The sequence below is a fragment of the Heloderma suspectum genome, chromosome 5, assembly GCF_057233095.1.
Source record: "Heloderma suspectum isolate Gila_16-S chromosome 5, 16-S_ref, whole genome shotgun sequence".
Taxonomy (NCBI): Eukaryota; Metazoa; Chordata; class Lepidosauria; order Squamata; family Helodermatidae; genus Heloderma; species Heloderma suspectum.
This window is the reverse complement of record NC_139462.1, coordinates 178119900-178147139: the sequence shown is the minus strand read 5'-3', so window position 1 is coordinate 178147139 and position 27240 is coordinate 178119900. Positions and strand designations below refer to the sequence as shown.

General features: G+C 41.4%; 1 protein-coding gene and 1 long non-coding RNA gene across 2 annotated transcripts in view; one reads left to right on the top strand and one right to left on the bottom strand.

Moving 5' to 3' along the window:
- Positions 1-27240, bottom strand: part of HIBADH (3-hydroxyisobutyrate dehydrogenase) — a 114039-nt gene that overhangs the window by 3288 nt on the left and 83511 nt on the right. Inside the window, exons 5-7 of the mRNA XM_084858498.1 lie at positions 21648-21781; positions 20168-20244; positions 673-829 (exon numbers count right to left, since the gene is read on the bottom strand). Coding sequence (XP_084714624.1) covers positions 673-829; positions 20168-20244; positions 21648-21781 — 368 coding nt within the window. The remainder of the gene's footprint in view (positions 1-672; positions 830-20167; positions 20245-21647; positions 21782-27240) is intronic.
- On the top strand, positions 5162-26822 carry LOC146344873 (uncharacterized). The gene is made up of 4 exons (XR_014792345.1): positions 5162-5190; positions 21832-21974; positions 25342-25475; positions 26139-26822. It is a non-coding gene; the product is annotated as an uncharacterized LOC146344873 (long non-coding RNA).

The following is a 27240-nucleotide window of genomic DNA, read 5'->3' as shown; positions in this document are numbered from 1 at the left end:
GTGACCACATGACCTATGTGCCTTCTCAGTCTGTTGTCCAGGTGTTCAGTGTTGGTGGCAACTTCAAGGCCCCTTTCCTGCTCTCCCTTCATACGGTTCTCTCTTTAAACCAGAATTGGACTGGACAGCCCTTCAAATAGGGAACACAGTCAAATAGAGAACTATCCTCTGTAAAATAGGATGCATGTCCACCCTAACTGTAAGCCCTACTGAATATTGTGGGCCTTACTTCTCAGAAAACATGCACAGCGTTGTCCTGCACAAAGAACATTCCAGGAATGCCACTATAGAGGTATTTTTATTCCAATTTTCATACAAAGGTTGTTTTTTGTGTTGTATAATACACATTTTGTGTTGCATTTTAATGGCTTTTTGTGTGTGCCTTTTTAATGTGCCAATACCTACCCGAGACCTTCAGGTTGGAGATGTGCTACAAATCTAAAGCAATATGCATACAATAGTTACTACAACTAACTGATATTGTGTTTTTCGGTGTGATGTAGAAAATTCTGTATACAAAGATCTGACGTGCTGTTAAAGGGCATTTAAGCAATGTAGGATGTTCAGGAAGAGGTGGTGATGAAAAGAAATACTGATTTATCCTATCCATCAAGAATGAGTCACTTTTTTATACAAGTACATTTCTGGTTTTGTATATGTGGATATACATACCTTGGCCATGAGGGTTGTTCCAAAGCCACCTTGATAATTGTTCGCAGAAGGTACCCCTTCCATTACTCCCGGCACAGGGTTGTAAGTATCGCTTGACCAACAACGGCCTGAGCTCATATTTAGGATTTTGGCCAGCAGCTTTGGGTCAAGCCCTAACCTGTCAAAGGTCAGAAGAAGAGAAGTGTTCATGTCAAAATGCACACGTCATGGGTGACTTATTTTTATATATTGGGACTACGTTGTCATTTCTCTACCTTTATTGTAAGACTTGAAAAATGATCCAGACCACTGATATTAAGAGAGGGAGACCCTTCCTTAAATTAAAGGTCATCAATCCTCCATACACTTCTAGAATGCAAATTGTTTGGTGAAAGAAGAAACACAAAATAAAGACCCCTCAGAACCCAGTGGCTCTCTTGGGCTCTTCGATAAAAAGTGAATATCTTATAATCTTAAAGAATATTTTAACATCTTAAAATGCAAATGGTATTCTTGGAAACTGGTTGAACCATTCCAAAACAGAATTATGAACTGACAAATTAGAAGAATGGATGCTATAGAGCATCAGTACTAAGACTGAAAGATCTTCTCCTTAAAAGATATTTTACTAAAAGATCTTTTTATTAAACCTTTACTATACTGTCTTGCTCAAGTCTACACAGCACTGTGACATATGTTCTCTATCTATTCTGAGACATGCATTATAGTTCTGGGTCAATTGCTGAGAAGGTTACTGATCCTGATAAAACAAAGCTTGTCCAAGCAGAAACATCATTTGTTCTATCGCCATCACTGAGTTGAAGGCACAAACCATTGTGCCATTGAGGGTAGACTTTAAATGTAGTGGAAAAGATTGTAATACTCCAGGCTTTAAAAAAAAAGTATGTTCCTGCGGCTGTTGCTATCAAGTTGCAAAGTGCAATGTTATAGCAATTCTTTTGGCTGCTATAACCAAAAACAATAGCTTTAAAAGTTAGTTTCACTAGCTACATAGAAAGAGAGACGAAACAAGAGTTTTAGGTTGCAATCCTATACACTTACCTGGGAGTAAGTCCCACTGAACTCAGTGGGGCTTACTTCTGAGAAGACATGTATAGGATTGCACTATACAAAAAGCAAAATATCCAGAGTTATATTAGTCTTCATACTACATACTAATGAGGAAAAATAAGACCAAGGGGAACAGACCTTTTTATAACATGAGAACTACTCAAAAGAACCCTTTTTGATAGCAGCTTTTCACAAAGCATCTAGTTTGCAAAGTCTTGCCTGGCCATTTTATTGCTTTCAATAACAATAACACTGTATCAGCTACTCATATCTGTAGCATGCCATATAAGAAAGAGCAACACTCAAGTACCAAAGCAATAAATTATTTGTCTTTCTGGAATATATTAGTGGAAGTTTATTTCTTTGCATTACAAATCTGCTGGTTCTGGTTTGATTTCCAATTATCCCTTCCCACAATTGCATGCTTTATTTTAATGTATTTATTTTTTAAACCCTTGTTATTACTGTACCTGATTAATAGTATTATTTTGTCAGGATTTTAGACCTCCCTCTGATTCAGATTTATTTACCACATTTCTATACCGCCCTCTCTGGGCAGTTCACAACAATTAAAACAATAAGATATAATATAAGAGCTAAAAAAAATTAAAAGTATAGTATAAAATAAAAATTACCAAATCGAGTCTAGCAGCAGCGCAAAGATTTAAAATACAATACCAGATTTAAAACAGAAACTGAAACTGAAATTACAAGGGCTGTTTAAAAAAATTAAAATAGAGTAAGAACACAATAAAACAAAACTTGCAAAATTATAACACATCAGAATAAAAGCAGCCAGCATAATCCATAATAAGGACTTTTTTTGGATGGTAAAAACCCTGATAAAATAAAAAGGTCTTTGTCTGGTGCTGAAAAGGGCCCAAGCAAGCCTCCTTGGGGTAAGAATTCATGGGAGCATAGGAACATCAGAAGCTGCCTTCTACCAAGTCAGACCTTTGGTCCATCTAGTCCAGTGTTGTCAAAACCGACTGGCAGCAGATCTCCAGGCTTTCTAGGCAGGAATTTTTCCAGCCCTACCTGGAGAGGCAAGGAATCAAACCTGGGACCTTCTACATGCAAGGCAGGTGCTCTGCCACTGAGCCATGGCTCCTCTCATGTGGTGCCACAACTGAGAAAGTGCTTTCCCCAGTTTCCGCTCCTGCTTCACCTCAAAGTAGGATTTTTGTAGATGATCTGAATGCATGGAAAGCAGGCATTCCTTCAAATATCCCAGTCCCAAGCCACATAGGGATTAAAAAGTAAGCACTAGAACTTTGAATTGTGCTTTGAAATAGACTGAAAGCCAGCACAGGTCTTTTAAACATACACGAAGTATGATTCCAATTTCCAGCACCAGTACTACCCTCCAATTTAAGGACTGGTCCCTGTGGGCAGTTTTTAACACATCACCACATGCAGATGGTTTCCAGTTTATTTTTCACTGCATTCAAATTGGCATACTTCAAGCAACTTGCTAAGAAAAAAAGTATATGCCTTAGTGGGCCATATACTGGAATGTTAGTTAACACTGCACTGAAAATTATGAAGTACCCACTCACACTATTTGTTACAAAATTCAGGATTTGGGTACTTTGACATCAACCGTCTCTAGTGCAGAACATCATTCTACTGTAGAAGGACGCTGGACTTCCAGGGAGACTTATTCTATAGAGCAAAACTGGAGAGAAATCCGTTTCCCCAAATGAGAACACTGTTCATAAGTTCTCATGAACATCTTCAATGTAACATATACTTTAAAATCACAGATGTTCTAGACATATTCAGTGTGTGTTTCCAGCACTAGAGTTTAGAAGAAAATGTTAAAAAAAGAAAGAAAAAGAAATCCCAGTTTCCAAAATTATGTGCTCTTTACATACTATGCTGTTTCCTTCAAGAGACTTGAGACCCTATTCTCCTCTTATCCTTCTCTTTTTATCCCTTGCAGCAAGTATATCATTAAAAAGAGCAAGTTAGAGGTGTTTTGCATTTCATCTTTCTGAGGATTCATCTACTGGTGCGTAGATAACTGACAGCTAAAATTAGACACGTATTAAAATCAGTTACTGAAGAAGTCCTCTGTCTTCCACTGTGCCCAAAGCTTGTAATGGCCTGAAAAGCGGATAGAATATACAGTAATTGTCATTCAGTAAGAGTCTATCCTAGAAAGTCATGCTTCAGTGCAGAAGACCGAGTTTCCATTTGAAATCAACAAATTAATCCAAGACAGGTATCTGAAAGGGCAAGTTTAATAGGAAGCAGCTACTGGGCTCTCAACCATGATAAAATGTTATTGCTGTTTCCCTGTAAATTGGCTCGGAACATATGATACTTTCTGCATAAGAGCTCTATTGCTGTTCAAGAGATATACTGCTCAAGCTATCAAAATGATGACAGACTGTCAGTCCCCATAATAACTTGTCAATGGACATGGTAGGAGGATGTGTGCATGCGCAGATGCATTTGCAGTTGCCAAGGTGTTCCACATTTTGGGTGGGGGGAGAAGAGGAAAGGTACCACATTGTTTCTACTGCAAACCATCCAATAATTGCCACACATAAATCAACATACAAATCCTTTAAACTCTTCATAAGCTAGTAAGAAGTTCAGAACTGCTGAAGTACAGAAACAGGCCTAGATTTTTTTTTTAATTGAAGTTTAAAACTTCTAACTAGTTAAACTTGTAGATTTTATCGTTGCTGTCATAAAATGGAGTTAACCCCATCAGGTAATTTGAAAACATTTTCTTACCATAATTCACAGCACTTCTGGTTTGCGCTCTGCCTATGCTCTGGGGCTAGTTTACATAACAGCCACATTCCTAGCTTAGTTTTAGTGATCTCATCCCAGCCAGGAGCAGAGACAGGAAACCTCTTTTCATTCAAATGCCTTGGCTACTGTCACTCTAAAGGATTACGTGAGCAAGAGCACAGAAGCCATGCAGGAGCTCCTTCTGATATGTTATTGGGAAGGAATTCTTTAGTAGAACAGAGGTAGAGTCAAAATAAAAGTACATAGCAGCCTTACCCGACTTGGTGCTGGAAATGCTGGGACTTGTAGTCCAACACATCTGGAGGGCACCAGTTTGGGAAAGGCTGCTATGTAGGTAGAAAATACCTTTTGTTGGATATTTTCTTATACTCTCTCTGTTCATTTCTCTTCCTTTGGTGATATACTGAACGGAATCAAGAAGGTGGAGGTTACTGCTAAGCAGCTTTGGCATCATGAAGCTCAAATATTTTGGCCACCTAATGCGAAGAGAAAACTCTCTGGAAAAGACCCTGATGCTGGGAAAGAGTGAAGGCAAAAGGAGAAGGGGACAGCAGAGGATGAGATGGCTAGATAGCATCACTGATGCAATGAATATGGACTTGAGCACGCTCCGGGAGAGAGCGCAGGACTGGAAGGCCTGGCGTGCTATGGTCCGACTTGAAGAGTCGGACACGACTGAACGACTGAACAACGAACAAGGTATGTGTGAAGGCCTGAACTGCAATTCTTATGGTAGAAACTCCTTAAGGTAAAAACTCCCTATTGTTACTAAGGCGCCCATCCTCACTGCCATTTTAAGGATACCCCTTAGCCCAGCCTCCCCCAAACTTGTGCCCACTAGATGTGTTGGACTACAACTCCTCACATCACTCCCAGCCAGCACAGCCAACTGGCTGCAGATTATGGGAGTTCTAGTCCAATACATCTGGAGGAGCACCAGGTTGGGGAAGGCTGCCTTAGCACCTTAACTCCAGAGAAGTTTTAGTCTGTCTGCGAGAATGCGCAAAGGAAAAGCTTATGGAGGCATGACAGAGGAAGTGAGCAGCAGCGCACACTGGCCATCCTCTTTTAGCAGGTGTCATGCCTTACCGTCAATACCTAAAGAGTTGCGAGAACTCTGGATATACAGATACCTTACTCTGTGCTTCGCTCCTCCTGTGCATAAGCCATTTGGGGGCACCCTTTTGAACTGGCTAGTCAAGAGCCCTGGCAGGGGTAAAGTGCTGTGCCACCAACACTGGTACTACCAGAAAACACATTAGCACTCATTAGCACTGAATGCACACGTAATTCCATTTGCACCCTGCACCTTTGCACAAGCGGTCTCTATAAAAAACTACACTTGTTTAACCATGCTACCATATGGAAGAGGAAGAAACCCTTCTGTGCCTTATTTATATTTGCCCAGAGAGGGACTCCTGAGAGTTGGAACTTGGGCCCACAGTCACACAGGGAAGAAGAACTATGGTCTCCCAAGGAGGTGATTAAAGGTGCAAGGGCCTTTAACTAGCCATAACTCTTAGCTAGCCCATGCTGGCAGCAGTGAGAATATGCCAGTTTTTGGAGCACTGTCATAACAAAGTCAGGGGGAAAAAGAGGGGAAATCCTACATGTTTGATATCTAGCAACTTGTGATTTCAACCTTTCCAGAATTCCCCTCATCAAATAAAACTGAGTGCTACAACAACCCATTTTATCATGACTCTGAAACATTCCTTGAGTGTCATGTAAGGCCTTTTCATTAGGGCTAAGCTGATTTTTGATGTGATTTTCACACCCCAAATATTCATTTTTATTCAAAAGAAATAGGTAGCCAATGAAAATAAAGTCTTCCAGGCTGTTTTCTGTAGAGTGGTTGCTGAGCCACAGAGCTACGAAGGCATCAGGCAAGCCACACAGTGCTCAGAGCGGACCACACAGTTCTTTCAGCGTACTTGTGAAGTTTCCCTGAACCTACATTGCTTATGTTGAGATTTCAATGGCAAAGGATAATGAAAACTTTTGAGGGGGTACTAGGAGGAAAATGGTGACAAAGAAGTGATGTTTGTCCTATGCATTTTTTATTCAGCCCTACTTACTCTAGTTCCAGCAACCTACTCTTAATTGGGGGAGTTACTTGCTGCTTCAGCCATGTGCAGTAACGTGGGGGTAAACCACATGGGGGACAATCCCCTCCGCTCTGCTCCTGCCCTGCATTGGATAGGCGATCGCCCCCGAGTTCGGAGGCGGCTGCCTATCCCAATAGGATTGCACCCTAAATGTATTAACAATAGCCAGGTTCCAAAACACACAAGCAGGATTGCATTCTAGTCTGAGGGGGTTAATTCTTCGTCCTTTAAAAAGTATTATTATTTAATCATAAATATTAAAATTCATGTCAGATTTTATATATATTTCCATTATACAGTAATTTATATTATTATTAAAATCAATTGATAATTGCTCGTATTGCCTTACAGCTTCTTCTTTACAATGTTTCCAATAAACATTGGCTTCACCTTGTTCTGCACTTTATTATTACAAAACATAACGAAAATAGGCCATTTTTAGGCCATCCCTGTTTAACCTCTCCAATTCTAACAATATTTGTCAGTTTCAACATAAATAGCAGTTCCCTGACCCTCCTCATTGATTCTTTTATTGATGGAACATCTTTTTGCTTCAGTTTATAACTGATTGCTATTCTAGTGGCTATTAGCAAATTAATGATAATTTCCAGATCTTCTTGAGGCACCTCATTCTTCACATATCCAAAAGAACAATGAATTATACCAGATTATATCCTATCATTTCAGTGACATTATCTATTATCCTTTCCCAAACGATCGTAATATTTGGATAATACCATCTGTACCTCCAAGATACTTGGATATATACAACTCAATCTTGTAAGTGTTAAATACCATCTAAGGATAACTTTATAAAAAAAAAAAAATCCTCTTCCTTAGATTTAAACATAGGGTTTCTGAGGGAACATTCTTCCAGATCCATTTCCAACTTCTACTTCCAAAACTAGCAGCTCCCTCCTCTCCCAAATATTTATTTAAAATATTTCTAGGCCACTTTTCAGGGTAGGAGCCTTCCCAAGGTAGTATACAACAGTAAAATTCATATAATAAAAACCAATGTGGAAGTAAAACAGCAAACATTCCAAAAAACAACAAACACCAGCATTAGACAAAAGCTATAATACAACTGCAGCTAGAATCCAGACCAAGAAACATTACTGGGGAAGGTCAGACTAGTTTTCAGGGCCTTCCTAAAAGCCTGTAATCATGGGAGCTGGTGGACCTTCAATGGCAACTCAATCCAGAGGTGTGAAACCACTACAGGAAAGGCCCTCTCTCATATACTTACCCACCTAACTGCCCTCAAAGGTGGGCAAGTGAGAAGGGCCTCTGTTGCTGATCTTAAAGTGTAGACAGGCTGATATGGGTGAAGGCAGTCCTTCAAATAATTTGGTCCCAAGCCATTTAAGGCTTTAAAGGTCAAAACAGCACTTTATATTGGGCTCGGAAACACAGCAGTAACCACTGCAGCTCATGCAGTATTGGCGTTATACGATCTGACTGCCTCTCCCACACCAACACTTGAGCGGCCGCATTCTGCACCAGCTGAACTTTCTGGACCATCTTCAAAGGCAGCCCCACATACAGCACACTATAGTAGTCCAGCATAGATGTCATTAGTGCATGGATAACTGAGACAATAGGACCACAGCTGGCATACCTCCTTAAACTGGTAAAACATGCTCATGGCCGCCTGGTATTCCCCAGTTAGTACTGGGTTAATCCCAGTAATTCTGGGAGGAGTCCCAGACTACACACTTGGTCTTTTAGGGGAAGTGCAGCCCCATCTAAAACCGGGTGTAAACCTTCACCCAGAGCAGTTGGATTCCCAACCCACAGTACTTTTGCCTTGTCTGAATTAAGTCTCACCTTGTTCACCCTCAAATAACACCCCATGAGGGAGAAATCCTCTCCATGCATGCTGTTCCTTAAGTCAGGCGTTCTGGTGTAGAGGGCAGAGGGCTTCCAAGGGAGCCATTGAATAGAATGAGAGTAAAACTTTGGTTCACAAGCAGGCCTGTCTTTCCTTCAGGGCAAAAAGTTCTCACTGTCTCTGAGTCTGAGATACAGGAAAAGACAGTTATGTTGACAAAGCTTGAAGCCATGGAACAGTAGACTAGTATAAGAAGAAGCTACAAGGCTTGTTACTCCCTGTAGCATCATCATGAGCCCAGAGTGTTCCGCTGTGGCCCCATAAAGCCTAACTAATGTCAACCTCCTAAAACAAGGGTGCACAATCCACAGCCCACATGCAGGTCCTGGAGGCCTGTTGTGCGACACCCATTGGACACCCATGCCCAAATTCCCTCCCCCTCTGATTGGCATGTCTGCGTCAACATTGCTAATGACCATTTGGAAACAGCAATGCTGATCGTGGTCAGTGGCCAGGGGAGAAGGCTAAAGTCTTCTCTCCATCACAAGGAACCAAAGGCAGTCAGCATGGCTGGTTCTGTGCCACAGACACAGTAATGTTGATCAGGGACATAACAATTGGGATCATGTCCAATTTTGAATGGATTCAGCTTTTGTTTTTTTAATATATATATTTTAATAATTTTTGTTTATTCTCTTATGTGACTCAAATTACACTACTTTATTTTCCAACCCTTTTTCCAATTTCCAAATGGATCAATCTACCTCAACTTTTATCTGAGTTCACAGGAGCCTGCCTCCTCTGCTTGGGATAGGTAATTATAAGAATCAGTATGGTATAGTGGTTAGAGTGTTGAACTTGGACTCAGGAGATCCATGTTCTAGTCCCCACTCAGCCATGAAGCCCACTGGGTGACTTTCGGCCAGTCACTGACTCTCAGCCTAACCTACCTCACAGGGTTGTTGTGAGGATAAAATGGAGAGGAGGAGGATCATGTAAGCTGCCTTGAGTTCCTTGCAAGAGGAAAAAAGTGAGATATAAATGTAATAAATAAATAAATAAATAAATAAGTCTTCCGTCCTTAATCTTTAGATTAAACTGTGATACAGCTGGGAACATATTAAGCTTTAACTAGTTTAGGCTGATGGAAATGTTAGGAAGAATAAACATGCTTTATTGGTAGCTGTTTTGTTATTGATATTGATATTGGTACTGGTATTGTTTTTTCAGTTAATTAATATTGTATAAATTACTGCTATCCTTATGTCTGCACATTTTCACATTTTTCCCAGTCAGTCATTACATGTATCCACTTTTCTATTTATACTCTTTTCTCATATCTCATCGCTGAGTCTGCATGGTTTCATCATTTGTCATTTTAAAAAATCTTTCAAATTTATTTTCTGACTCTGATCTTTCTGGTTACAACTACTAGCTCACTGGAGCAAGCTCAATAGAACTACAATTTGAACCTATTTTCACATGCATGTGTATATGCTACTGAATATGGAATCCCTTCCATAATATATTATTTGTGTCTATGTATTTTGTGTTGCATATATTTTTGTCAGTGGTGCATAACCTTTTCATCCCCTCTTCCCTTTCCAGTAAAAATAAGTTTGTTAGTTAAGGGAGTCAACACTGATCTTGTGCATGTGAAAACAGTATAAATGTTCCATCATCTACCTGACTGGCCAGGAATAGTCTGTTACCTCCCTGTTTTAAAATAAAGAATTATAAAAACTTCTTTAAAAAGATTCTAAAAAGAAATAGCCTCATGCTTTCATTAAACATCCCAGTAACATAAATGGAATAATGATGTAGAAACATCATGATAATGTATTCTTCTGGGGAGAATTTACTACAGAGGAATTCATATTTGCTGATACAGTTTTCTTTTTCAGTCTTGTGAAAGCTCTATAAATTGTAAATGCTATATGTATTTTATTAGAGAACAATTCTGTCACTTCAAAACACGCTTGTCAGCCCAAAATAAATTGATAGCAAAAGCATTCATTTTTAGTGGTTTTAAACTACTTGAGGAATGTGTGTAAGGGCTTGTTCGCAGGTATTCATGTGCATAAATGTGCAAGGAACAGCGCTGCTCTTTTTTTCTAGCAAAGAACACTACAGCAAATTTGAGACTATGGTAATTTCTCAGAGATAGAAGAAATTAAATTCAAAGTGCAGATTCAGTATGCATAATTCTCCTGTGCTGTTTTGGAAATGGCAGAGCTCCTTGTCATCAAGGCCTCCGGTTACTTTCAACAACTGACAATCTGAAAGCAAAGCACTCCTAGACTGCAGTCTGGAGGTTTACAATAAATGAAAGAAAATAATCTTTCACTATAAACATACTATTCTGACCCATCCTAAGTAGTAATGGTGAACACTATGATAGAGTTTTAAGAAAGAGAATAAAAAAGTAATGCAAGACAGATGCTAACATTCTCCATCCCACATCACTGTTACATATACACAGGCATAGGCTCATGCATTTTGGAACGGGAGAACAGCTGTGTGCCTGGCTGGAAAGTGATCTTTAACAATGTAGGGCAGGGGTAGGCAACCTTTTGCCCTCAGATGTTTTGGATTACACCTTCCATAATCCCTGACCATTGGCCATGCTGGCTGGGGTTGATAGGAGTTGCATTCCAAAACATCTGGAGGTTACCAGATTGCCCACCCCTTATCTAGGTTCACACAACACGGGATACAGACTTAAGGTGCAACCCTATCTTTTTTCCTATCTAAACATGCATAGGATTGTGCCCTTAGTTATATTTAAGAGTAAAGTCATTGACAACAATGGGACTAAAGTTAGTTATAACTAACTTATGTACCATTTATTTCAATGGGCTTACTTTAGGAATGACTAAGTCTGGATCCAAACCTATACATTTATTCTTTTGTGAAAGTGGGATGTAGGAAAAACATGTATACTATTATATCCAAAGTCCTATGCTTGCATTTTCTCCAATGGAAATGTATGGGTAGAGTATGAATGTTGTTGTTGTTCAGTCGTTAAGTCGTGTCCGACTCTTCGTGACCCCATGGACCATAGCACGTCAGGCCTTCCTGTCCTCCACTCTCTCCCAGACTGTGCTCAAGTTCATATTCATTGCATCGGTGATGCTATCTAGCCATCTCATCCTCTGCCGTCCCCTTCTCCTTTTGCCTTCAATCTTTCCCAGCATCAGGGTCTTTTCCAGGGAGTTTTCTCTTCACATTAGGTGGCCAAAATATTTGAGCTTCAGTTTCAGTATCTGTCCTTCCAATGAGCAGTCAGGGTTGATTTCCTTCAGGATTGACTGATTTGACCTCTTTACAGTCTAGGGGACTCATAAGAGTCTTCTCCAGCACCACAGTTCAAAAGCATCAATTCTTCGACACTCAGCCTTCCTTATAGTCTAGCTCTCACAGCCATACGTTGCTACTGGGAAAACCATAGCTTTGATTATACGAACCTTTGTCGGCAAGGTGATGTCTCTGCTTCTTACTATGCTGTCTAGGTTTGCCATAGCTTTCTTCCCAAGGAGCAAGCATCTTTTAATTTCATGGCTACAGTCACCATCTGCTGTGATCTTGGAGCCCAAGAAAGTAAACTCTGTCACTGCTTCCATTTCTTCCCCTTCCATATGCCAGGAAGTGATCGAGCCAGATGCCGTGATCTTAGTTTTTTTAATGTTGAGTTTCAAACCAGCTTTTGCACTCTCCTCTTTCACCCTCAACAAGAGGCTCTTTAGATTCTCTTCGCTTTCTGCCATTAGGGTGGTATCGTCTGCATATTGGAGGTTCTTGATAATTCTCCCAGCAATCTTAATTCCGACCTGTGAGTCATCCAACCCGGCGTTTCTCATGATGTACTCTGCATATAAGTTAAATAAGCAGGGCGACAATATACAGCCTTGTCGTACTCCTTTCCCAATTTTGAACCAATCGGTTGTTCCATGTCCGGTTCTTACTGTTGCTTCTTGACCCTCGTACAGGTTTCTCAGGAGACAGGTAAGGTGGTCTGGTACTCCCATCTCTTTAAGAATTTGCCACAGTTTGTTGTGATCCACACAATCAAAGGCTTTAGCGTAGTCAATGAAGCAGAAATAGACGTTTTTCTGGAATTCTCTTGCTTTCTCCAAGATCCAGCGAATGTTGGCGATTTCATCTCTACTTCCTCTGCCTCTTCGAAACCCAGCTTGTACTTCCGGTAGTTCTCGGTTCACATACTGCTGAAGCCTAGCTTGTAGGATTTTGAGTATCACCTTGCTGGCATGTGAAATGAGTGCAACTGTACGGTAGTTTGAACACTCTTTGGCATTGCCCTTCTTTGGAATTGGAATGTAAACTGACCTTTTCCAGTCTTGTGGCCACTGTTGAGTGTTCCAAATTTGTTGGCATATTGAGTGCAGCACTTTAACAGCATCATCTTTTAGGATCTTAAATAGCTCAGCTGGAAGACTGTCATCTCCGCTAGTTTTGTTGTTAATAATGCTTCCTAAGGCCCACTTGACTTCACTCTCGAGGATGTCCGGCTCAAGTTCAGTGACTGCACTATCATGGCTATCAGGGACATGAAGATCTTTCCTGTATAGTTCTTCTGTGTATTCTTTCCACCGCTTCTTAATCTCATCTGCTTCTGTTAGATCCCTGCCTTCTTTGTCCTTTATCATGCCCGTCTTTGCACAAAACGTTCCCTTGAGATCTCCAATTTTCTTGAAAAGATCTCTAGTCTTTCCCATTCTACTGTTTTCCTCCATTTCTTTGCATTGTTCATTTAACAAGGCCTTGTTGTCTCTCCTTGCTATTCTCTGGAACTCTGCATTCAGTTGGATATATCTTCCCCTTTCTCCCTTGCTTTTCGCTTCCCTTCTTTCCTCAGCTACTTGTAAAGCCTCATCAGACAGCCACTTGGCTTTCTTGCATTTCTTTTTCTTTGGGATGGATTGAGCTGCTGCCTCCTGAACAGTGTTATGGACCTCCATCCATAGTTCCTCAGGCACTCTGTCTGTCAGGTCTAATCCCTTAAATCTATTCGTCACCTCCACTGTATATTCATAAGGGATATGATTTAGGTCATACCTGAATGGTTTCGTGGTTTTCCCGACATTCTTCAATTTCAGCCGAAATTTTGCAATAAGAAGCTCATGATCTGAGCCACAGTCAGCTCCAGGTCTTGTTTTGACTGACTGTATAGAGCTTCTCCATCTTTGGCTGCAAAGGACATATCAATCTGATTTCGATATTGACCATCTGGTGATGTCCATGTGTAGAGTCACCTCTTGTGCTGCTGGAAAACAGCATTTGCTATGATCAGCGTGTTCTCTTGGCAAAACTCTATTAGCCTTTGTCCAGCTTCATTTTGTACACCAAGGCCATGCTTGCCTGTTATTCCCGTTATTTCTTGACTTCCTGCTTCAGCATTCCAATCCCCTATGATGAAGAGGACATCTTTTTTTGGTGTTAGTTCTAGAAGGTTTTGTAGGTCTTCATAGAACCGATCAACCTCAGCTTCTTTGGCCTCAGTGGTTGAGGCATAGACTTGAATTACTCTGATGTTGAATGGCTTGCCTTGGATTCGTACTGAGATCATTCTATTGTTTTTGAGATTGTACCCCAGTACTGCTTTTCCCACCCTTTTGTTGACTATGAGTGCTTCTCCACTTCTTCTAAGGGATTCTTGCCCACAGTAGTAGATATAATGGTCACCTGAATTAAATTCGCCCATGCTTGTCCATTTTAGTTTGCTGATTCCCAAGATGTCGATGTTCAATCTTGCCATCTCATGTTTGACCACCTCCAGCTTACCTTGATTCACTGATCTTACATTCCAGGTTCCTAAACAATATTGTTCTTTACAGCATCGGACTTTCTTTTCACTACCAGACACATCCACAGCTGAGTTTTTGGCCCAGCCGCTTCACTCTTTCTGGCGCTACTTGGAAATTCCCTCTGCTCTTTCCCAGTAGTATATTGGACACCTTCCGACCTGAGGGGCTCATCTTCCAGCATCATGTCTTTTAGCCTTGTGATACGTTCCATGGGGTTTTCTTGGCAAGAATATTGGAGTGGGTTGCCATTTCCTTCTCCAGCGGACCACATTTTGTCAGAACTCTCCGCCATGACCTGTCCGTCTTGGGTGGCCCTGCATGGCATAGCTTATGGCTTCACTGAGTTACGCAAGCCCCTTCGCCACAACAAGGCAGTGATCCATGAAGGGGAGAGAATGAATACATACACACATATATAAAGGAGAATTTTTGCTGCTGCATCACAGAATTTTGGGGATAATTTAGACCATGGAGGCTACAAAAGAGGCTGGAGGGATGGCTGCGAGTTGCCCACCCCTGCTCTAATGTATACATGCACACGTTAGAGACCCTTAAATGGATATGAATGCTTGTATTCAATCTCCCTTTGGAACTCTCTAGTTCTTGCACTTTAGCCAAGAAGCCAACATTCAAAAGTTCGTAACAATTTAGGGATTTAAACTTTTTTTTAAAAGCTGCAATATCAACTTTCATTAACAGAGAACCTCCTAAACAGCAAGATGAATAGCCAGCCACTCCCATTCAAGTAGTACACAACAGACCTTCACCATTTCTGAATATACATGTGATTAGGCAGACCAGATGACAAAATGACACTATGATTTAGCAGCCAAGCGTAGGCCTGAAACATGATCCATTTTGTGCTAGATGTTAATAAGCTCCACTAATGGTTGTGAAGGACAATGGCCAAAATTCAACGATTGATTATGATAAGGCTTTGCCCATGTTGGCTATGAAATGATGTTCAGGTGCAGACTGCGCCCTTCTGTGACAAATAGCGAGTCCCAACAGCAGGCATAGTTCCCTGGATTGTAGCTAATATCACTGTTTGATAGACCACTCAGGAGAGTTGGTATCTAGCATTTTTCATGGGAAGAAAATTTAGGTGCATTCATGTAAAAGGCATGTATTTGAGAAGAGCCGTAGCACAGTAGCAGAATATGTGTGTTTCATGCAGGAAGTCATAGGTTCAATCTCTGTCATCTCCAGGTAGGGCTGGGAAAGATCCTTGTCTGAAATCTTGGGCAGCTGCTGCCAGTCAGTGTAGACAATACAGAAATTGATAGTCCAAAGGTCTGACTTAGTATAAGAAAGCTTCCTATGTTCCTAAAAGTCAGAGTTAGACATAGACGTTGAAATTATCATATCCAATAGCAAAAAATAAAACCAATGGAAAGCAATGAGCTTTGATTTAAGACAGGGATGGGCACTTATGGTTTTTATGGCTTTTTCTGTTGTGGCACCCCGGCTCTGGAATGAGCTCCCTAGTGAGGTTCGCCTGGCGCCTACATTGTACTCCTTTCGGCGCCAGGTGAAGACCTTTTTATTTTCCCAGGCATTTTAGCTTTCTAAATTTTTATCTTTGCTGTTTTAAATCTGTATTTTAAATTCCTGTACTGCTGCTAGGTTTTATTGTGGTTGTATTGTTATATTGTGGTTTTAATGTTCTATATATTTTAAATTGTTTTATTGTGTGTTGTTTGGTTTTAATTTTTGTGAACCGCCCAGAGAGCTTCGGCTATTGGGCAGTATAGAAATGAAATAAATAAATAAATAAATAAATAAATAAAGGCTCTCCAGATGGTTTTGCCTGTAATTCTGATCCTCCTTCACATGGGAGGCCAAAACATCCTCCAGATGTTTTGCAGGCCAAAACATCTGGAGGGCCACAAGTTGTCCACCCCCAGTTTAAGATGTTACTCATATACCTCTGCTTTTATAGTAGTTTCATCCATGCACTGATCTTGTATGGAAAAACAACCACCCTAGACTGATAACCTCCTTCCGTACACCAAACTAGTGGCAAATAGCAGCAGTGTTTCTCTGCATAGATTCTCTCAGATTTGCTAAGTGGGGTGTGGGAGAGTGGGGAAAGAAATGGGTAATGCTCTTTATTGCCTGTTTTGTAAGCTGGGAAGCATAGAGCTGTAGCTAGTCTAGTTCTCCCCATTATGGGGGGAAAGCCACAGGTGACAGTGTCATCATAAGTGGAAATGCAGTCTTGAGAAGCCTCTTGTCCCCATTCCTCCTCCTTTAAGCAGCAATAACTCTGCCTTTATTCAATCTGGCAGCAGGAGCAGATTCTGCTGGGAAGGAGCTTAGGACAGGGAGATAGTTTGGACTGCAGACAATGCTGCACTGCTAGTGATCAGACCAATCGTTACTTTAACAGAATCCAAACTGACAGCACAGTGGGGGGAAACAACCATGCAGATTAACCTGGAATATGAAAACCCAAAGATACTTGTGTACTACAGTAGCTGCAAACTTCAATTAGGGTTGCATACTGTTAAAGCACCAGATCTTTCAGTGCTCTGTGCTAGCTGATTTTTTTTTTTTTTACAACAGAAAATGTGAGTTTCTACTTGAACTAAATACAATGAAGTCATAGGTGATTGATTTTTCATTAAGCAAACCATGACTTAAAACTGACTATGATACAGCTTTACAATCCTCAATTACAACAGTAGTATACCACCTTATGGGTTTTATTATGGCTTGTTAAAGATACGCTTCCCTATCTTACAGATGCTCAATTTTAAAATGTAAATGGTACAGGATATTGATAAACCAATTAGCACTGATGCAAAGCAAATTCCTCCTTTATCTCAATTACAACATGACAACTTAATAGGTCAAGATAGTCTAACATCTGAGACAAGGGCAATTCAATAAAACAACTGTATCTTGATATGGTAATTAAGAGGAAATGTGAATCCATTATCCTGCCTTTGGGGTGCATATGTGTGCATGAAACGTATATATTTACATGTAGACACAGGTGTATACACAGGTGTATAGACACCTATGTGTATTATCTTTATAAAAATCAAAACAAAGATTTGTTTTTTAGGATAAAGACCCACAATTATTAAGTATGTGAATAGTTTTTAGTGAGCAGGCAAAAGGACACACCTAAAATAGTGCACTAAAAAAAACATTACAAGCCATAATGTGGAAACTAACTGACACAGACCTGGTTTGCACATAATGCCAATTCATGGGTTTAACAACAAACCATGGGTTCAAGCTCTGGGTTGCTTAACCCTCAACAACACAGAGTGCTGGGTTTGGATGTCACAATTTGGGATGTATGGATTGGATAAAATCTGTTCCGTCTGTGAGTCGCAGATTATCTGGCACCTTTCATTCCGTTGTCCTCCCATTGTCGGAGTCAGACTTTTTTTTTAAATTACAAATTTACACAAATGCAGATTTGCATGAATTCACATTTGCACAAATTCACATGTGCAAAAATGCACAAATTCCCCCCAAATGTGCATTTTCACACTTTATCCTATGGAGGAAATGTACATTTTTGGCCAGGTTTTTTATTTTGCATATTTCTATGACAGAATTTGTGCAAAATTCAGGAAAGTTAGAAAACTGGCCCACAAGTCTGGTACCCGCCCAACAGGGTAAAAGCTGATCCACTACAAAATCCGCCGGTCAGATTCATAAATGGCCTTGGTCGCTTTGGTGGATGATATGAGGAGGGCTTTGGATAGGGGTGAATGCTCCTTCCTTGTTCTCCTCGACCTCTCAGCGGCTTTTGATACCGTTGACCACAGTATCCTCCTGGACCGCCTGGAGGGGTTGGGGATTGGAGACACCGTATTACGGTGGTTCCGGTCCTTCCTCTCCAGAAGGTACCAGACGGTAGCACTGGGAGAGGAGGTGTCGGACCCGTGGCCACTCACGTGTGGGGTGCCACAGGGTTCCATCCTCTCCCCTATGCTATATAACATCTATGTGAGGCTGCTGGGGGCTATCATCAGGAGGTTTGGGGTGCAGTGTCATCAATGTGTGGATGACACACAGCTCTACCTCTTGTTCAAATCTTCACCAGGGTTGGCTGTGGAATCCCTGTCTAAATGTCTGGAGACGGTGAGTGGCTGGAGAGGAATAAGCTGAAAGCGAACCCTGACAAGACCAAGGTACTTTTGGTGGGAGACAAGAGGAGGTTGGGGGATGTTGACTTGGTGTTGAATGGGGTACGGCTACCCTTGAAAGACCAGATCCGTAGCCTGGGGGTCATTTTAGACTCCCAGCTGTCCATGAAGGCTCAGGTGTCAGCCATGAGCTGGACAGCATTGTACCACTTCATCTGATACGGCGGCTGCGCCCCTACCTTCCCGACCATCTGCTCCCATCAGTAGTACATGCCCTGGTCTTCTCTCATCTAGACTCCTGTAATGTGCTCTACATGGGGTTACCCTTGAAGACGGTTTGGAAGCTGCAGCTGGTGCAGAACAAGGCGGCTCGCCTGATTAAAAGCAGCCGCTGGCGTGATCACATCATTCCAGTGCTGAAGGAGTTGCACTGGTTACCAGTTGTTTTCTGGGCCAAATTCAAGGTGTTGGTTTTGACCTTTAAAACCCTATGCAGTTCCGGCCCAGCCTATCTCAAGGAGCGCCTCCAGTAACACCAGACAGGCCGCTTAACAAGATCAGCCTCGGATGGCCTTCTCTCTGTCCCATCAGCCAGGACAGCTAAACTGGTGAGGATGAGGGAGTGGGCCTTCTCTGTGGTGGCCCCCACTCTGTGGAACTCCCTCCCTAGGGAACTCCACCATGCCTCCTCTTTAATGAGCTTCCGCCACGCACTGAAAACTTGGTTATTCAGGCAGGCATTTGGGGTGGGTTAGAGTATTCTTAAATAATGTTTTAATGTATAATTTTACTGTTTTAAATTGTACCATTGTACATCGCCCAGAGTGGCTGGGTGACCAGCCAGATGGGCGATTAATAAATAAACAAACAAACAAACAAACATCCAAACTCATTTGGTTCCATTGCAGATTTCTCCAACATCCCTATTCACGACTAACAACCTAGGAACGGGACATTCCTGGGTTGTTTAGCAAAGCAGATGCGAAGCGGAAGCAGCATGTGCACAGGAGGAAGTGTGCTCACTTGCGCTTGGACGCAACAACCCATGGTTTAAACAACCCATGGGTTGTCATTACATGCAAACTGGATCACACAGTAAATAGGATCGAAATGGGCAAGGTTTTGCAAAGCTAAATGAAATGCCTATTGCCTGTATGAAAGTGCATTGTCATAGAAAACACGTACAACACATAATCAGAAATATTTTGCCAAGCTTGGCTAAGCAGTCTCTTAACAACAACTCTCTCTGTCCCAGTGAAACTAATAAAATACCCATAGGTATTAACAACCATACCACAATGACCCACAATTACATGAGGTAAGACAGCATTTTTCTTTTAACTCTCATCTGTCAAACTCATGGCTCAAGATAGTACACAACATGCTAGCTATGTAGTTTGGTCCAACTTGATGCTTGAGAAGGCTAATATTTGCAGTTACAGGGCACAAAAAATGGATTTGTCAATTACATGGTGAATCATGGTACATAGCTGGTATGCCATGTAAGTTTCTATACACATTATACCTGGAAATAAGAAAAAGAGCCCCTATATATAATTTAATGGCTCAAAATGTAGTTTTATTTTATGGCTTTAGAAAGTCCTTGCTTCCTGAAATCCTACCCTATATTAACAAACCAGAGTTTGTTTATTTTTTAAGCATTGTAATAATGAAATACTACACTTGTGCTGCAGTTAATTTACATCTTTGAAACATCATTCTTTCTACATAGATGAGTCAGTCAGAAAAAACACATAAATAGCCAATATAAAAAGGATATCATAAAATTCAACACACCTGATTCCAAGATTCATGGTCTCAGCAGTTCCAATCATACTGATAGCTAATAGCATGTTGTTGCAGATTTTTGCAGCCTGAAAATAAATTCAATACCCCATGAATTTCTACTTTACCCATTTCACTACCCAGTAGGACCTCAACTTTACTACAAATTAATTTGCTCCACAGCCACTATCTAGAGCAGATAGCAACAAGTTTTCATGCACCATGAAATAAAAATGACCAGCACTTTTTTTTGGCATACTGGCACAGCACTTTCATTTGCAGCACAGTTCTATATGTCTACTCAAAGACATATAGAAGTGGGGCTGAGTTCAGTGGGGCTTACCTTCTGATGTAATAGCTACTGGAACATGCACTTCTAGAAGAAATGTCGAAAAATACTGTAATTGCCAAAAACTTGTTGATGCCACTATCTAAGAACCAACCCAAAGAATAGCGTTACACTAAGCAGTTAGTTAGAAAGCCTAAGCAGTTAAAAGTGTCAAAAGATTTTGTAGGCATAAATCTACTTCATCAGATGCATGAAATGGACAGAGAAGTTAGTTGGTACATATCTGTTTTACAGTCCACCTAATAGGGTATGTTCTTATCATGCTCATTATGATTTACATCTCACTTTGATTACTTGGTTTATCTTCCACCAGTGGAGGCTGGTAGCTCCAATTTCGGTGGGACTGTAAATCCATTCTGGGTTTTTGTCAGAACCAGCCAGAACTCTAAAGGAGCTATCCACAGTGCTGAACCCATTTGCGGCCAGAGTTCAGCACTTTGGATAGCTCCTTCAGAGTTCTGGCTGGTTCTGACAAAATACCCAGAATGGATTCACAGCCCCACTGAAATCAGAGCCACCAGCCTCCACTGTCTTCCACTCTACATCAATCCTTGCATCTGGAGGTGCGGAACAGAGGGGATACAAGGCTCTGCCTATGATAGCTCATTCTGCAATATACCAGTTGATCTATGAAGTGCCTCAGGACTCGTCATCTATTTTGTTAATTTACTTAAATATTTATATGCTGCTTTTCAGTAAACTCCAAGCAATGTACAGAGTAGGAACAATTATGCTACAGAACAAATAAAAAATCCTGTTTAAAAAACCAAAATCACAAATGCAACACAGCAGAAGACAATCGGACAACTTAGTTACTGAAAGCGCACAAGTCTTCTTAACCTATCTCTGGAAAGATAGAAAGAGGTTGAATGAATTTCCCATGGGAACTCTAGAGAAAATTATCTGCTTCTTGCGGAGGTTAGTTCTCCAGATAAGGTGGAACTTTAAGCAGGGCCTCAGTAGTGCATCTTGCTGGGCTGGGGATTTCAATTAATAACCATTTCAACTGCCAATCTTGCTGTGAGATTGGGGGTGGTGGACAGGGAACCCACCTATGTCTTTTAAAAAGTGACAATAGAGTTTGAAAGGGAAACAAAGAGACACAAAGCTAAGCAGGATGTCCAGGAACAAGCCAAACTGTACCTGTCCAGTTCCAACTTCTCCACAATAGACCACATTCGAACCCATACATGTGAGCAGCTCCTTTGCAGCGTCAAATTCTTGCTCTACTCCCCCAACCATGAATGTAAGGTTTCCTGCACGAGCAGCTCCAACGCCTAAAGTTAAAAAACAACAACATCACTAATGGATTGTTACTTCTTTTCAGGATGCTCCACCAGGAACTGCTTATGGATGCAACCATATGAAGGGACTTCCAAGACCATAGTACTAATCAAGGGTATGAAACTAAAACAGTTCAGTGGACAGCTTTAACTCTTCCAGCCCAGCCCTCACTGTGCTTACCAAGAAGTAAGTTGATGAGTTCAGTAAAGCTTACACACATCTACACATGCGTTGCATTGCAGCCTTAAGTTACCATTGCTGCCAGCAGTTAGCAGAACTACAAGATGTTTCATCTTGCAACAATTAAGATTACCATAGTTGGTCCACTAACTGTTTTCCATGGTCAAAACTATCAACTAACTCTCCATTTTTAAAAGAAATGCATGTAAAAGGAACAGTGGATGCAATTTTAAAAAAATAATCTCAAGTGACTGTGGAGGCAATTTCTTGTGCAATACAGCTAAGAAGCTAGATGCCGAACCTAGCTGTGCCATGCATCAAATCCAGTCCCTATTGGAAGAGACAGTGGTAAATAATGGTCTACTTTTGAATGGAATATATTCAACTATTGTCAATCTTTTTTTTCTCTTTTCTTTTACAAATAAAGAGTCCAAGTCAGATGCCAATATCCAAGTTCTTAGCACCTATCTCAATGAACTGTAATAGTGGTGCATTCAAATCTAGAATGGAAATTTAGATATACATCTCAATCCCATGTATTATTATTTGGAAGCAAGTCCAACTAAATTCAGTGGTGCTTGCTCCGTAGTAAGCCTTAGATTGCAGCTTAGTTTAATTGATCTAGTATCAATATTATTGCACGTTTGAACATTTTGATTACTATGAAGAGATTTATCACCATGCTGTGCCTAAAATGTCACTTGTCAGGTCATGAAACTGATCAGAGACAAAGTGGGGGTACAGGTACTCTCAGTCAAAACTAGAAAGAACTGCTATCACACCAGAAGTCTTCATGGTGAACACATAGTGCATTTATCAAGGTGTAGTTAAGGTGAAAAGGCCCTAGGCATTACATTAAAAAGTAAAACCCATCCCTAAGGCTGTATGCAAGCCCATGTCTCAGACAAAGAAGCCACGAAGAGGGAAACCATCCTGTAATAACTCATCCCCGCTTGGGTACTGTAGCCCACGCAGAGGTTCTCTGGCTTTCTTCACAAGGAACTTTTATCCTGTGATTGAGATTGCTCCTTCATGGAAGTTTGCAGGCTCTTTACATGACACCATGAACCTCCAAGGCGTCTCCTGCACTAAATGCCCTTTGTTCCATTTTTAAATAGATTGCAGATAATGAGCTATCAAATTACCCCACTGTGTTCCACTTGAGTTCCCTCTGTCAGGAGCGCCCTAGCTGCCTCTTGCAGTCCCCTCCAATAGCCAACGCAGGACACAGACGATGAGGATTCTTTCTAAGGCTTTATTCCTTTATTCCTTTATGACTCTTTCAGATACTAATCACTAGCGACTAAGCAAGGAACAGCACTGGGGAAAGATAGCATAGTAGCCTAATCTTCAGGTAAGGCAGTTGGTCCCCGTTTGCAGGGGAACCACGGGAAGACTCTGAACTTATGGGCTATGGAGAGATCCTCCCTCTTTCCCTTGGGTCCTCGGGACGCGACCGTTGTTTGAGCGCCAAACGAGCGGAACGCCTCCTTTCGGAGCCCTCCATCTGTCGTCGCTCCCTGCATCTGTGCCGAGCGTCTAGCATGCCCCCCTCCAGCGCTCTCTCACTGCCAGGGTCACTATCTCTCCCAGGAATGCTGGCAGGAGGAATCTCTGCCAGCTGCTGTGCTTTTGAGAGATGAGCGAGCTCCTCTCCCACGGATTGCTGTTCTTCCTCAGAATCAGAACTGCTCTGGGGCTCTATGGGCTCAGTTTCCACCCTGACACCCTCTGTGAAAAGAGGAAAAGCAGCAAGAAGAGGAGCGAGATCAATTAAAGATAATGGAAGACTCAGATACGGGGAGACGGAGGGAGAAGGGGGAGGGGGAAAGGAAGCAGGTGAAAAAGGGAGTTGTTGTGATCCTGCATTTAAAATGGAAGGAGAAAGACCTGTTTTAAATGCAGGATTTTAGGCTGGTATAAAGATGCCCTCTCTTAGGTACAGTAAAAAAAAAACTTATTTTCAGTGATAAGTTGTTCTAGTCTAATCTTTTTGCAGAATTGAAAACTTAAAAACATAAATCTAGCATAGGTCAATAACTTCGCAGCAGATTACAGATTGCTAAACAGCTCCAGAGAGTCATCTATAAGAGCAAAAGGAATGTTGACAATAATTTTCGGCTTATTAGTCTTTTGATGGGTCATTCTAGTGCCACCGTGGGGCCTATGGGTTAAGAGCCAGACCCTGATTCAGGCTTAGAAGAGGATAACTGGGGCCCAGTCCGATCACGAGAAACTCAAGGCCTGGGAGCCTGGCCCTGCTTGGTCTCTCATCTGATAACAAGCTGGAGGAGAGTGAGACTCCCTTCAGCCACAGCTGCAAGATAATGCTTTGAGTCAAACCTCTAATTTACAACCTGAGAAATCATCTGTGGGAACCGAGAAGGGGAAGGACTCTGCAGGAGAGGGGGCTTCGAGGGGTGTCACCCAGGTTGAGATGTCCTCTCTGACGTAGTGGCCGCTGACAGGCTAGATTCCCTATCAGGATAGTCAGAAGGGGGGCTTCAGCTACCCCTGCTCTGTATTTAAGTTGGTGCACAGGCTGGAATCCTTTGCTGGAAAAAAAGTCTCTAATGCTTAGACCATTTTCTTGTGTGGACTCAGCCTGTCTTTAATACTTAGACTCATCCTAAAACCTGGTCTTTTCACCCACCTGGGATCTAGTATAATAGAGGCCCTAATGGGGAACATCTAAACTGCCTGGGACTTTATCCTGAATCCTGGACTATGATACAGGTTCTGCATGGGAACCTGTATCTTAGAGGCCCTGCATGGGAACATCTCTACTGCCTAGTGCTCTCTCTTGACTGGACAAACTGTCATTTTAATTGCACAAGATTAAAAATTATTTCTTGCCTGAACTTATCATGAACTTGAGACTCTTGTCTGCCCTGAAACTGATACTGGGAGCCAGAGAAAAGGCTGGTGAGCCTGTGTAGGGAATGTTATCTGTCTTTGGCCTAACTGCATCCTCGCCTGGACAAATCATGGACCTTGGACTTTTGCCTGTTTGAATTCTGTACCATGAGTTTCCTGATTTGTACTATAACACTGGACTTTCACCTTTCCTGTGACTCTGACTGACTCTTGGCTTTGGAACTGTCTCTTGAACAAAGCAAAGTGCCGGTAGCTTTCCCTAACCTACTTGATTTATGGTAAGATTATAAACATGTAACGCTAAGTACTGTGATCTCTAAAGTGCTGATCTATGTCACTCAATTTGCTACAATAAAGAGTTTCACTGAGATCTTTGTCGGGTTGCCACAGGTGTACCAGAAAGTCATGCACTGACATGTGGTTGCCCGAATACTTATATTTCAAGTTGTGAAAAATATAGTAAGCCAGTTATGAAAAAAATCTAACTTTTCTGAAGATTGTGTTTCAGAATGAAGGGCCTTGGAAAGCTCCACACCTGAAAGCGAGGCACAATTTGTGATTCTAACCAACATCTAGTGTTGTTGCCAACTTTCAGCTATTATATGTGTCTCCAATACATCCAGAGAATTGGTGAGCTTAAAAATAAACGTTATTGTCAGTTTCATATTGAGTGAGAGACCATGTGCTTAAGAGCCTGGTAACACAATACAATAGCAAAAGAAGAAGAAAAAACAGTCAGGATCTAACTTAGCCTGCCCCAACCTGATGTCCAGAGCAGATTTGGGCGTGCATGGGGAGCTCTAGGAGGAGGGGAAATGGATTCCATTAGTGGTTTCTTTTACTCTAGTAGATGACCATAGGAAGGCTCCTTTCTGATAGTCCAGGAAAGCTGGAGGAAGCTTGCCTTTAAGTCATACCAAAAGGGAAGATGCTGCTGTTATCTGGCAGATCTTCCCCCTCCTGTTACCTCACTCAGCTCATTTCCCCTAGCAATTGGGAGGGTGAAGAGCAGTGCTGCCCAGTTTGTGGGACTGTAAGGCAGGACAGGCAGACTTTAGGCTTGTGGGATCTACTCTATTTCCCCCCAGACTTCCTTGATTTCAGCAGCCTAATTTAGGAGAGACAGACAGACAGACTGACATAGAGAGAGAGAGAGAGAGAGAGAGAGAGAGAGAGAGAAAGCTTTTGCTATTGTTAAATGACTGAGAGTCAGAAGCCCATGCTGATCTATTCCATATCATCAGGATATCTACCAGTAGATCTTGATCTACCTTCTGCTTACCCCTGCTATAGGGTTCTGAATGCTTCCCAATGCCTACATGTAGCTGCTGAATGAAACCGCCTAGAGATCTGGAGTGCAGTATCATCAGGACGCAACAACACCCAGCTCTATTTCAAGCCCAGGAACAGCTATGGAATCCTTAAGGAAGTAACAGGATACTGTTATGGGCTGTATAATAGCTTAACTTACATAAAAGCAGACAATACAGAAGCAATGATGGCTTGTGGCCCTTGTGACATAAGAACATAAAAAAAGCCATGCTGGATCAGAAATGCAGGTGGTGACAGTCAGAATCTCTTTTGGCAAAAGAGATTACAAACTCATTGCTATCACTATGGTTTTGAACTCGAATTTGTTATTTCAACTGGGAACACCAAAGAAAAGGAGGCCAAAGTTTCAATCTTCTCCAATTTTACATCATGATCTTCTTGCAAGAAAAACTAAAGCTCTCCCTGCAATGCTTGTGAAAGTGCAAGGAAGCAGGGTACCCAACATTTTTGTAAATACGCAGCTTATTGGACAACAGAGTTCACTATAGGTTGCAACTGTAAACTTATTCCTTTTTACATGAGATTGTACTTGTGTGACTTTAATGGTAAGACATTCCCTGTTTTTGCTACCCCACATAATAATGTTTTACTTCTTGCATGAAGAAACCAAGAACTTAAATAAAGAAAAATACTTTTACTAGTCTTATGCTTGAGCAACTCAAAAATGTGTTACAAATTAAATTCTGCCCTACCAAATCAGTAAACTGGGACATGCAGCCATTAATTGTATTTCATTTCAGACTAAATCAGATGTGTAAAAAGATGCACTTCAAACCTGAAATGAGCATGTTTCAAAAGAACAGCACCTTCAGAAACAGCATTTAAGGTTATTTCACTGAAACCAGTAAATCACATATTTTACTAACATGCACTTAAATGTTTTAACCAGTCTGCCATCAAATGAGATAAAGAAGAGGGCCAAAGGGACCAGGCTGCTATGTGAACGGTCTTTAAAATGCAATTGTTTTAATCATTTTCTACAGATGCAGCCTCACAAGGGTCTGCTGTCACAAGGACCATTTACGACTTGTTATGGTGTCTCTATTGTTTACCAGCGACATTT